General features: G+C 47.7%; 1 protein-coding gene across 3 annotated transcripts in view; it reads left to right on the top strand.

Annotated features, from left to right (window-relative positions):
• tox2 (TOX high mobility group box family member 2) overlaps nt 1-9,165 on the top strand; it is a 186,593-nt gene extending 177,428 nt beyond the window's left edge. For all 3 annotated transcript variants that reach the window (XM_078236953.1, XM_078236951.1, XM_078236952.1), the window contains 4 exons: nt 1,601-1,681; nt 4,732-5,151; nt 6,486-6,619; nt 8,095-9,165. In XM_078236953.1, coding sequence (XP_078093079.1) covers nt 1,601-1,681; nt 4,732-5,151; nt 6,486-6,619; nt 8,095-8,131 — 672 coding nt within the window. In that variant the 3' untranslated portion in view covers nt 8,132-9,165. The remainder of the gene's footprint in view (nt 1-1,600; nt 1,682-4,731; nt 5,152-6,485; nt 6,620-8,094) is intronic.
• The last annotated feature ends 4,048 nt before the right edge of the window (nt 9,166-13,213 follow it).

Here is a 13,213-nt window from a genome sequence, read left to right as displayed (position 1 = left end):
AACTTCACATTTTATTGCATAAAGAATTCTCTCCACAGCTTATTAATGCCACCAGAGATCGCTCCAGTCCTTTCCAATATGTATCTCGCACATTAATAATTAGCAAAGACAGAAACTAGCCACGGTTTTGGGATGGTTGGTTCTATAAAACACAAAGAATCCTGATAGAAATGGACTGTTGATGTCACTTCATTCTGCAGCATCCTGAGAGGAGGAATCGGGAACAGGAAATGTTGGGACATTAAAGGAATCTTCTGCTGAAACTCGTGGCGGGGAGAGAAGTGGGGAGAGCACTTACTTTAGCTGGAGGTGGTGCCCCTGAACCCTGCCTCCTCCCTGCCACCCCCCTTGCCCCCTCCCTGTCTCCGCCCAAATGAAGTTCTGGGCAGAAAGGCCCATGGTCGACTTTCCTGACCCACTGCCAATTGAGGCCCTTAAAGTTGCCAATTATTGACCGCACAAGGACCTCACTGTCGCTAGGTTTAACCCAGCTACAGGCAGCTCTGTCACCGAGTGGTGTGCATGACAACCGCTACCCTGTGCAACTCCCGGGGGGTGGGGGCACTTCCTCGATCAAAGGCACTCAGTGCCCGATTGAGGAACTGGACATCAGTAAGCAGGGAGGTGAGGGTGCTGAGAGTAACCCCCTCCCCCCACCTCGCCTCACCCCACACCCCCCCCCCCCACCCCACCCCACAACCCCCACCCCCCCACCCCACAACCCCCACCCCACCCCACACCCCCCACCCTGCCTCTCCCCACAGCCCCCCCACCCCACAGCCCCCCAACCCCACCCCACACCCCGCCTCTCCCCACACCCTCCAACCCCCCTACCCCACACCCCCCCACCCCACATCCCCCCACCCTGCCTCACCCCACAACCCCCCACCCCGCCTCACCCACACCCCCCCACCCCACACACCCCCCAACCCCACACCCCCCCACCCTGCCTCACCCCACACCACCCCCCCGACACCCCTCTTGCTTCTGAACACCTTGAACCTTCCTGCCCAAGATCCCAACCCCACGAAATCCTGGAACTCCCTCCCTAACAGCACTGTAGGTGTACCTACACCATTGGGACTGCAGCAGTTCAAGAAGGCAGCTCACCACCTCCGTCTTGAGGGTAAATAGGGATGGGCAATAAATGCTAGCCCAGCCAGCGACACCCACAACTTGTGAAAAAAATTTAAAATGTATCTGTCATTAAAAGAGAGAAGACAGGGAAACAGACCATCGTCAGAGTGGTTAGGAGGCCAAAAATGGAAAGATGTCAGGGAGCGCTTCCCAGGTCGTTGAGCCAGCGACAGTGAAGGAACAGTGAAATGTTTCCAAGTCAGCATGGTGAGTGGTTTGGAGGGTGGTGGTGGTGTTCCCAGGTACCTGCTACCCTTGTCCTTCTAGATGGTGAAAGGATTTAGACCCTTTCTTTACTATAAAATCCACCAGACTTTAAAAACCTAAGGGCAGTTTCAACTAATGATCACATCAAACTGATGGCATCATCTTTTCTACTCTGATGAGCCAATGGTTGACTCATTGACCTTGATCTGTTTTTCTCAGTTAAAAAGATGATGGAGTTTTATTTTTGTTTCTATAGGCATACAAGAGGAAAACCGAGGCTGCAAAAAAGGAATACTTGAAAGCACTCGCTGCCTATCGAGCCAGTTTAGTATCTAAGGTAAGGAATGACATCCAGTTCCACGCCACCACAGATACGAAATGACTCGTGAGAAAACACCCCCACTTTCCTACAGAGTAAACTTGTGGACAAGTCAAAGATTTTAGGGGCCATCGATATAAGATCATCACTAATAAAACCAATCAGGAATTCAGGAGAAACGTTTTTACCCAGAGAGTGGGGAGAATGTGGAACTCGCTCCCACAGGGAGTGGGGAGAATGTGGGACTCGCTCCCACAGGGAGTGGGGAGAATGTGGTACTCGCTCCCACAGGGAGTGGGAAGAATGTGGGACTCACTCCCACAGGGAATGGGAAGAATGTGGGACTCGCTCCACAGGGAGTGGGTAGAATGTGGAACTCACTCCCACAGGGAGTAGGGAGAATGTGGAATTCACTCCCACAGGGAGTGGGGAGAACGTGGGACCTGCTCCCACAGGGAGTGGGGAGAATGGGGGACCCGCTCCCACAGGGAGTGGGGAGAACGTGGGACTCGCTCCCACAGGGAGTGAGGAGAATATGGGACTCGCTCCGACAGGGAGTGGGGAGAATGTGGAACTCGCTCCCACAGGGAGTGGGGAGAATGTGGGACTCGCTCTCACAGGGAGTAGGGAGAATGTGGAATTCACTCCCACAGGGAGTGGGGAGAATGTGGGACTCGCTCCCACAGGGAGTGGGGAGAATGTGGGACTCACTCCCACAGAGAGTGGGGAGAATGTGGGACTCGCTCCCAGAGGGAGTGGGGAGAATGTGGAATTCACTCCCACAGGGAGTGGGGAGAATCTGGGACTCGCTCCCACAGGGAGTGGGGAGAATGTGGGACTCGCTCCCACAGGGAGTAGGGAGAATGGGGGACTCGTTCCCACAGGGAGTGGGGAGATGAATAGAAGAGATACGCTTAATCGTGGATTAACACGAGGGAGAGACTAACAGAGGGATCTGCTGATAGGGTGATGTGATGAGTGGGTGGGAGGAGACACGTGCAGCATAAACACCAGTATAGACCAAACGGACTGGTTGTACACTCTGAATGGTCACTGGTTGTACACTCTGTACAGGCACTGATTGTACACTCTGTACAGGCACTGATTGTACACTCTGTACAGGCACTGATTGTACACTCTGTACAGGCACTGATTGTACACTCTGTATAGGCACTGATTGTACACTCTGTACAGGCACTGATTGTACACTCTGTACAGGCACTGATTGTACACTCTGTACAGGCACTGATTGTACACTCTGTACAGGCACTGATTGTACACTCTGTACAGGCACTGGTTGTACACTCTGTACAGGCACTGATTGTACACTCTGTACAGGCACTGATTGTACACTCTGTACAGGCACTGATTGTACACTCTGTACAGGCACTGATTGTACACTCTGTACAGGCACTGATTGTACACTCTGTACAGGCACTGATTGTACACTCTGTACAGGCACTGGTTGTACACTCTGTACAGGCACTGGTTGTACACTCTGTGCAGGCACTGATTGGACACTCTGTACAGGCACTGGTTGTACACTCTGTACAGGCACTGGTTGTACACTCTGTACAGGCACTGGTTGTACACTCTGTACAGGCACTGATTGTACACTCTGTACAGGCACTGGTTGTACACTCTGTACAGGCACTGATTGTACACTCTGTACAGGCACTGATTGTACACTCTGTACAGGCACTGATTGTACACTCTGTACAGGCACTGGTTGTACACTCTGTACAGGCACTGATTGTACACTCTGTACAGGCACTGATTGTACACTCTGTACAGGCACTGGTTGTACACTCTGTACAGGCACTGATTGGACACTCTGTACAGGCACTGGTTGTACACTCTGTACAGGCACTGATTGTACACTCTGTACAGGCACTGATTGTACACTCTGTACAGGCACTGGTTGTACACTCTGTACAGGCACTGGTTGTACACTCTGTACAGGCACTGATTGGACACTCTGTACAGGCACTGATTGGACACTCTGTACAGGCACTGGTTGTACACTCTGTACAGGCACTGATTGGACACTCTGTACAGGCACTGATGGACAGCAGGAGCAGCTGTATATAAAACAGGCGACTGATTCAGTGTCCATGTTAGAGTTTAAGTCTGACTATTCCATAAAAACACCAATCCCACTTTTCCATATTCCTTTATTCTTGACAATACTTTCAGAATGAATAACCTCAGTCTCAAAACCCAATTTATAAAAGCAGGTGAAAGTTATCAGGAAAACTTCAAGATCTATTAATTTTTCGATATATTGTTGGAGTTTAGTTCAGTCTGCCCGGTATTAGTATCTGCCGATCTGTTGCTTTCCTGTAACTTTGATGTTTTTCATGGCACTGTGTGTATATGTATCTGGGTTTATTTTTTAATGTGGCGTTGCTATAGATTACAAAGTGTGATGTTTTAACTGAACAAAATGGCACACGTCTTGACAGGGCCGAACAGTGGTACAGTGGGTTAGCACTGTTGCCTCACAGCGCCAGGGACCTGAGTTCACTTCCCGGCTTGGGCCACTGTCTGTACGGAATTTGCACATTCTCCCCATATCTGTGTGGGTTTCCTCTTGTGCTCCAGTTTCCTCCCACACTTCAAAGACGTGCTGGTTAGGTGCATTGGCCGTGCTAAATTCTCCCTCAGTGTACCCAAACAGGCGCCGGAGTGTGGTGACTGGGGGATTTTCACAGTAGCTTCATTGCAGTGTTAATCTAAGCCTACTTGTGACACTGATAAATAAACTTTTAAACATAGATGGTTTTTTTTGAATGAAAGCGTCTCGGTGAATCAGTACGTATGCTCCAAACTTAAGCCAGGAGGCAATCCAACTCACTGAAAACTCATCTTGTACTAACCGCACGGCTGCCCGCAGGGTCACACTGGGCCAAACTGCTCTCTGTGCTCTATCATTCTGGGGAGCACCAGGCTAAGTTAAGATGATCAGGAACTGAATTGTCACGGTCCAGAGCAGTGCTCTTCCGATAGAGTTCTATTGAGTAGGAATAGTGATCTAACTATATGTTCTATTTGACTTGTTTCTGCAGAGTTACAATGACCAAGTGGAAACGAAGAATGGTCAAACATCTCAACAATCACACATGATCCCCCAAAAGCAGCCACTCTACACCCTGCCACCCCAGGCCTCGTCCCCTTACATTGGACCAAATTCCTTCCTCTCTCAGTCCGAGCTGCAGACGTACTCAGGCCCTTCTCACCGCAACCTCACGAGGACCCTCGCCTCCAAGACAGTCATGTCGCAGATGCCACTCAGCGGTTCGCCGCCTCCCTCGCTGCAGATCAGCCCTCCCCTGCACCAGCAACTCTCCCTTCAACACCATCACCACCAGCAGAGTGCCGTCCGCAACCAGTCCATCGCCATGCAACAGGTGCAGAGCCAGCCAATCATCTCCCAGCAGATGCCATTGCCCGTCCAATCACAGCTTCACTCTCCAGCGGGTCAGCAGGTAAGCGAGGCCTGGATAGAATGGACATGGAGAGGATGTTTCCACTCGGAGGAAAAACTAGAAACAGAGGGCACAACCTCAGGCTAAAGGGACAATCCTTTAAAACAGAGATGAGGAGGAATTTCTTCAGCCAGAGGGTGGTGAATCTGTGGAACTCTTTGCCGCAGAAGGCTGTGGAGGCCGGGTCATTGAGTGTCTTTAAGACAGAGATAGATAGGTTCTTGATTAATAAGGGGATCAGGGGTTATGGGGAAAAGGCAGGAGAATGGGGATGAGAAAGAAAATCAGCCATGATTGAATGGCGGAGCAGACTCGATGGGCCGAGTGGCCTAATTCTGCTCCTATGTCTTATGGTCAAACTGTGGCTACCACCGGCTCTCAAAACACCGGGAATGTCCAGAGCTGCTCCACCAGCAACGATGTGGAGATGCCGGCGTTGGACTGGGGTAAACACAGTAAGAAGTTTAACAACACCAGGTTAAAGTCCAACAGGTTTATTTGGTAGCAAAAGCCACACAAGCTTTCGGAGCTCCAAGCCCCTTGGGGCTTGGTGCTCCGAAAGCTTGTGTGGCTTTTGCTACCAAATAAACCTGTTGGACTTTAACCTGGTGTTGTTAAACTTCTTACCAGCAACCATCCAGTAACAGAGAAACTCCTCCTGAGGACACAGCCATTGTCACAAATCTCTCAGAACAACTTGTCCCCTCTGAAAGAAGTTTTAAAATTATGAGGGGTACAGATAGGGTGAACAGTTGGAAACTTTTTCCCAGGACAGAAATGACAATTGCAAGGGGGCATAAGTTCAAGATAAAGGGGGAAAGGTTCAATGGAGATGTGTGGGGCAAGTTTTTTACACAGAGGGTGGTGGGGGCCTGGAATGCACGGACAAGTGAGGCGGTTGAGGCAGGTACGTTAGCCACAGTTAAGACTTATCTGGATAGACACAGGAACAGGTGGGGAATAGAGGGTTACAGGTGGTTGATCATGATAGGACAACGTGATCGGCGCAGGTTTGGAGGGCCGAAGGGCCTGTTCCTGTGCTGTACTGTTCTTTGTTCTTTGTTCTTGTTCTCTTGTGTTCAAAGTAAAAATGTCAAGAGTGACATTCGCAATGAATGATGACGTGAGATAAATTTTGAACCCCAGACATACAGATACCTGCAGAATTATTTCCAGAAACCTGTTTTAAATGTTTTCCAACCAGAAATAAGAGCCACCCTGTGACTAAAATAATTCATTTGCTCTTTTATTGAAAACCCTCAGCATTCCCAGAATTAAGTTTCTGAATTACAATTTCTCTGAAATGAAGTGCAAATTCTCTTCTTTTCCCTCAGGGATATGCTCACATGCAGCCAGAGTTTCAGAACACAGTCAGTGCCCGATCTCCCAACGCTTCGAACCCGCCAGTACAGAACAGCGAGTGGGACAATGAATACTGCAACAACGAGTGTGTCATTAACCACTGCAGGTAAACAGCAGCAAAACGGTGGCTCAGTGCCAAACTGGCAAAATTAAAACTCAGCTTGCATTGGACACGTAGGTTACACACGAGTCGAGGAAGGGGCATGTGGGTTAAAGACTGGAACGCTGCGTTGGTGACTAAACTGGATTAGACTTGGGGGACAAAAACAGAAAATGCTGGAAAATCCCAGCAGGTCTGACAGCATCTGTGGGGAGAGAATAGAGCCTAGAATTGAGTCTAGATGACCCTTCGATAAAGTAAAAGCTAAAGTTTATTCATTAGTCACAAGTAAGGCTTACATTAACACTGCAATGAAGTTACTGTGAAATTCCCCTAGTCGCCACACTCCGGCGCCTGTTCGGGCCAGTGCACCCTAACCAGCACATCTTTCAGAATGTGGGAAGAAATCGGAGCACCCGGAGGAAACCCACGCAGACACGGGGAGAATATGCAAACTCCTCACAGACAGTGACCCAAGCTGGGAATCGAACCCAGGTCCCTGACGCTGTGAGGCAGCAGTGCAAACCCACTGAGCCACCTTGTGCCACCCACTGTGCACCTTATTTCATCCAGACTCGAAACATTGGCTCTATTCTCTCCCCACAGATACTGTCAGACCTGCTGGGATTTTCCAGCATTTTCAGTTTTTGTTTCAGATTCTAGCATCTGCAGTATTTTGCTTTTGACTTAGAGGTTATACTAGTTAAACTGGGTTAGATTTAGGGGTTATACTAGTTAAACTGGGTTAGATTTAGGGGTTATACTGGTTAAACTGGGTTAGATTTAGGGGATTATACTAGTTAAACTGGATTAGCTTTAGGGATCATACTGGTTAAATTGGGTTAGATTTAGGGGTTATATTGGTTAAACTGGGTTAGATTTAAGGTTTATACTGGTTAAACTGGGTTAGATTTAGGGGTTATACTGGTTAAACTGGGTTAGATTTAGGGTTTATACTGGTTAAACTGGTTAGATTTAGGGGTTATACTGGTTAAACTGGTTAGATTTAGGGGTTAACTGGTTAAACTGGGTTAGATTTAGGGGCTATACTGGTTAAATTGGGTTAGACATGAGCTAGGGATCATTCTGATTCAGCCATTCATTGCACCTCTCCCAAATATTTTCTACCTGGTTTACACCAAGTTGATGATAAGACCATGAGGAGGGGAGAAGTTCAGACACTAACACGTCCCAGAGGTCATTAAGAATGCAGGATAGGCTGGAAATGATGCTTCATATCAAGAATCCCAACTCAATGCATTCAGATCAAATTTGCTTTGCTTGTGATTTTACTGCAGCTATTAAACTTGCCTTTCCCCATAGGCCAGAGCTCTGGTCAGCTGATCCTGCCTCCATCTTACACCTCCACTAAAATAGCATTCAACCTTCAGATGATAACAGGCGCAGTCTCCAGCTGAAGCTACCACCTTGTGCTTTACCTTGATTCACTCCCACTAACACCTTTTTTCTTTGAATTAAAGCATGTTACCAAGGGACAAGCCACTCTACCTCACCTGAGCTCACAAGACCTCCTTTACTTGGACTTCACCAAGGGAGTTACCAGCCCGACAGATGCACCAGATGTTGGTAACACTGAGGACGTTAAGATAGCCAGCACTTCGAATTACAGGCCCAGACAGCGGCCTGTGAGCTCACTCATCTTATCATAGGATTCTAACCCTCTTTCTTTCCAAAAAAAATAAAGCTTAAAAATTAAAACAAAAGGGGGTAATTTAACTCTGTCCTATGAAGGAAATATTTTGCTTGCCTCAAGCTTAGCCCTCAACTGCTACTGTAATGAACTGTTCTTGTGGTTAATTCAGGACCCTTGGCCTAATGCTTGTGGACTTAACATTATTCTGATGATTTTTTTCCCCTCAATGCTGAATGGCACTCTGTCGTGCCGACTGACTGTGAGTCCACAACGTTCTAGAGTGGACAGCTATTTATGATCAAGATGCCTTTTCATACTGAATTTCTGACCACTCAAATATTGACAAATTGAAATGGTGAGGACTTTAAAATATTAAATGTGAAACAGTCTGTTGAGAAAGCATATATTTAGGATATTGTTTTCTGTAGTTTTACTAAATGTTCTAGATGTGTTGACAATTCCAGAAGCTTTTTGTGTGTTGAAAGATTATTCTGTGATTTACTTTATAGAGGAGAGTATTTTTTTTGTCTCTGATTCTATGGTAGCGCACACTGTTGAATAACTGTGTAGTGGGGACTTTTGTGTACAAAATGCCAAATGTATTTGTTCTTTTTTTCTTAAAGACCAGTGACTGGGGCCTTTTATAGATGCATTCTGTAGCTTTTAATATTAATTTTTCTGCCATGTGCCCAATTATTTAATTTTTTTGATTGACATTGCTTAGTCTATTTAAAAAAAATTCATCAGTAAACTGTACGTTCTTTTAATAAGTTGGTGTCTGAGAACCTGTGGAGGAATTTCTCCATTCAGTTTAATGCCAGCTGTCAGATTTTATGTTGTTTCCTGTTTGATTTTTATATTTTCCCCATCAGTAAATAAAAATAATAATTTTATACTCACGGGATGTGTAACGGTCACTTCTTTCCTTTCAACATCCACACTCAATTAGTTTAAAGACTACATTTGATTCTCTGTGTTAAGATGAACATTCTCCTCCCAAAGGCTCAACGTGTGACTGTGTCAGAATGCTCAGCATTTAAATTTACAGAAATGTGACAGAAACACTTGGGTCGGGAATACACAGAGAGAGCACTGAGCACGGATTCTAACGATGCGCGCTCTCATCAATCCCGGCTGCTGAGATATGGTCAGTCCTTGTGTCATCTGACCAGCTGGGGAGGAGAATGGCCGACACACGGTGGCACGGTGGTTAGCACTGCTGCTTCACAGCGCCAGGGACCCGGGTTCGATTCCTGGCTTGGGGCACTGTCTGTGCAGAGTCTGCATGTTCTCCCTGTGTCTGCGTGTGGGTTTCCTCCGAGTGCTCCGGTTTCCTCCCACAGTCCGAAAGACGTGCTGGTTAGGGTGCATTGACCCGAACAGGTGCCAGAGTGCGGCAACTAGGGGATTTTCACAGTAACTTCATTGCCGTGTTAATGTAAGCCTTACTTGTGACTAATAAATATACTTTACAGTAGGTCAGTTCATTGTCCTTTCACCTCCTCCAGTTTGGAGAGCTCAATCTCCTCCCACTCCCACTTATGAAATGATTGTGAAGGGGTCTCAGCGCTGATCGTCTTACAGCTTTAGACTGCCCGAATGTGACTGTAACTCACAATCCCACTCGGTTGTTACAATCTCCAGAGAGACTGATAATGTTTAAAAAGAAACTTGAACTTCCGTTTAATATCTGAAAAGGATGACGACAATATTTCACATTTTAAGTCTTTTACTGCGACAAATGACTAAAATCACTGTGAACTAAATGCTATTTGAAGGAGCTTAACGCAGACAGGAATGTTCCTCTTTAATATTGGTCACACATTACACTCTCCATGGAATTACAATCTGTCCAACAGACAGTCGCTTCCAATGGGCTTGTGTTTTCCTGTTTCTCAGAGTAGTAACTATGACTGACCGCCTCCAGTCACTTTACTCAGTTCTTGGAGAGTTTTCCAGATCCCCTGTCAGCAATAAATCCTGTCCCGATGATCTTCCTCTCCCTGTCTACCCCAGGGCGAATCTCCCATATTTCATAGGTCTCTTTAACCTCCCTCCCCCAGAATCCGCTCTGACAGTTCCCAAAGAGCCTGAAACCTCTTCTCTCTACTGACCAATTGCTCTTCTTCCTTTCACTCTTTTTTCTCCTGGAGCAGGCAAGTCTATTTACTGTTAGCACAGCTGCCCTTGTCCTTTGTCCCAGGGTGTGAGAACATCACACTTTGCTCATCCAGTCCCTTGACGTTGCCAGGCACGTTGTTAAGTTGCAATAGGCACCTGTCCCCCTCCATTTTAACCTGAGTTTAAAGACCACATGCTGGGAATCTCTGACCAGTGGGATCTTCCAGCCTGGCCAAAGGCAAACCCCCGTGGCAGGTTCCCTGGTGGCGGGATAGGCCAGCCACACAAAACATTGGCGGGACTGGAAGATTCCCCCGGCCGCAAGTAATGTGCTTCAGGGGTCGGGGCAGAAAATCCCACCCCCTTACAAACCCCACCCACTGAGATCACAGCAATGACTCGGGGAGGGAGTGGGAATGCTGGAATGTCTCAATGACGGGAATCTTCTGAATCTGGGGACAATGAAGGCAGATTTTTGGGGCGTTGTCCTGTCCATGTTGTTGTCGATTCCTGACTGAGGGCAGAGAAACATCGAAGGCTCCATTCACCGGTAATCAGCTCACTCACCTGGAGCACCAGAAGCATCGACTTGTTTTATTCATTCGTGGGATGTGGGCGTCGCTGGCTGGCCAGCATTTATTGCCCATCCCTAGTTGTCCAAGGGCAGTTGAGAGTCAACCTGCTGTGGCTCTGGAGTCACATATAGGCCAGACCAGGTAAGGAAGGCAGGTTTCCTTCCCTAAAGGACATTAGTGACCCAGATGGGTTTTTCCGACAATCAACAATGGTTTCATGGTCATCAGTAGATTCTTAATTCCAGGTTTTTTTATTGAATTCAAATTCCACCATCTGCTGTGGTGGGATTCGAACCCAGGTCCCCAGAACATTAGCCGAGTTTCTAGCGATAATACCACTAGGCCATCACCTCCCCCTGTACTGACAGTGTAAATTATGCTGCTGCATTTGTAATCTACAGGCCTGGACTCAGAACCAGAAAATGTGGAATCAAATCCCCTCCCAACAATTTTAGGATTTGAATTTCATTTGAAAAAGTGCCTGGAAATAAAAAGCTGTGACTGAATCAAAGGTAAAGTCACCATAGTCTCAGATAACCATCGGCTGCTCTCCCCTTTGAGGAGAGGGGCTGACTGGTGGTGATTTAACCTGAGGGTCACCATACCTCAGGCAAGGTTGAGAAGATGGGGTCTTCATGAATAACCTCAGCTGGTCCGGGAATTGAACCTGCACTGTTGGCATTGTTCTGCATCATAAACCTGCTATCCAGCCAACTGAGCTAAACCAACCCCTCCACTGACTGAATTATATGAAATGCTGGATTCCCCACACCCCCAGCTGAAACATCAGGGGGTTGGGGAGACTCTGCTGAGGGGAACAGTGGCTGATACACAGATAATTGGTCAGGAATAGGCTGGAGGTGGGGCCCTCTCAGGGACAGGAAGTCCTCCCTCAGAGAGCCGGCAGCCAATCAGACGGTGGTAACTCTCTGTCACAGGGTGTTGGATGGCGGTTTGGGTCAGTGGGCTAAATTCTGTGGAGGTAACAGGGTCTTAACCACCAGGAGGAGAGCTGGCGAGACCTCAGGAGGAAGACCCACCCACTGAGAACTGCTGGCCAATCAGAGGCCAGAAGCAGTCTACTCAGCAGCGCCATCAGGGTCCCATTGGCTGCTGTTGGTACTACAACTACCCAAGGCCTCAGATTGAGGACAGGTTAAGCAGAGGTGGGTGATGGCAGGATGGAGGTCACAGGGTGTGGGGGCAATGTGGGGTAGGGCGGGGGTCAATGGCAATAGCAGTAGGGCACTCTCAGCAACCCCACTCAGCACCACTGCCCCTGCACCCCCCATTCCTCACCCCACCCCAATGCCAATGCTGGGTTGACTCAACTAGGCACTGGGGGCCATTGGATTTATTGAAGATTGAGATAGATTTTGGTCTCTCGAGGTGTGAAGAGATATGGGGAAGAAGTGGAAACAGTACAGCACAGGATTAGGCCCTTCAGCCCACCAAGCCTGTGCCGACCTGTGATGCCTTTCTAAACTAAAGACCTTTTGCCTCTACACGGTCCGTATCCCTGCATGGTGGAGCAAGCTCGGCTGAATGGTCTACCTCGATTCTATTTTTATGTTGTCAGATTTTACACGCGTTGACAGGAAATAGAAGAAGAACTTATCATTATTGTCCAAACAAACTACAATCTAATGGTGTTCAATTATTTAGAAAACTCAGTGCCAGATTCCCCTCCTACTGGAATGGAAGGACTGACATATGAAGAGAGATTGGATTGACTGGGCTTGTACTCACTGGAATTGAGAAGAATAAGAGGGAATAGAACATAGAACATAGAACAGTACAGCACAGAACAGGCCCTTCGGCCCACAATGTTGTGCCGAGCTTTATCTGAAACCAAGATCAAGCTATCCCACTCCCTATCATCCTGGTGTGCTCCATGTGCCTATCCAATAACCGCTTAAATGTTCCTAAAGTGTCTGACTCCACTATCACTGCAGGCAGTCCATTCCACACCCCAACCACTCTCTGCGTAAAGAACCTACCTCTGATATCCTTTCTATATCTCCCACCATGAACCCTATAGTTATGCCCCCTTGTAATAGCTCCATCCACCCGAGGAAATAGTCTTTGAACGTTCACGCTATCTATCCCCTTCATCATTTTATAAACCTCTATTAAGTCTCCCCTCAGCCTCCTCCGCTCCAGAGAGAACAGCCCTAGCTCCCTCAACCTTTCCTCATAAGACCTACCCTCCAAACCAGGCAGCATCCTGGTAAATGTCCTCTGCACTCT

The sequence above is a fragment of the Mustelus asterias genome, chromosome 20 (assembly GCF_964213995.1).
Source record: "Mustelus asterias chromosome 20, sMusAst1.hap1.1, whole genome shotgun sequence".
Taxonomy (NCBI): Eukaryota; Metazoa; Chordata; class Chondrichthyes; order Carcharhiniformes; family Triakidae; genus Mustelus; species Mustelus asterias.
This window is presented reverse-complemented; position numbering and strand designations above follow the sequence as displayed.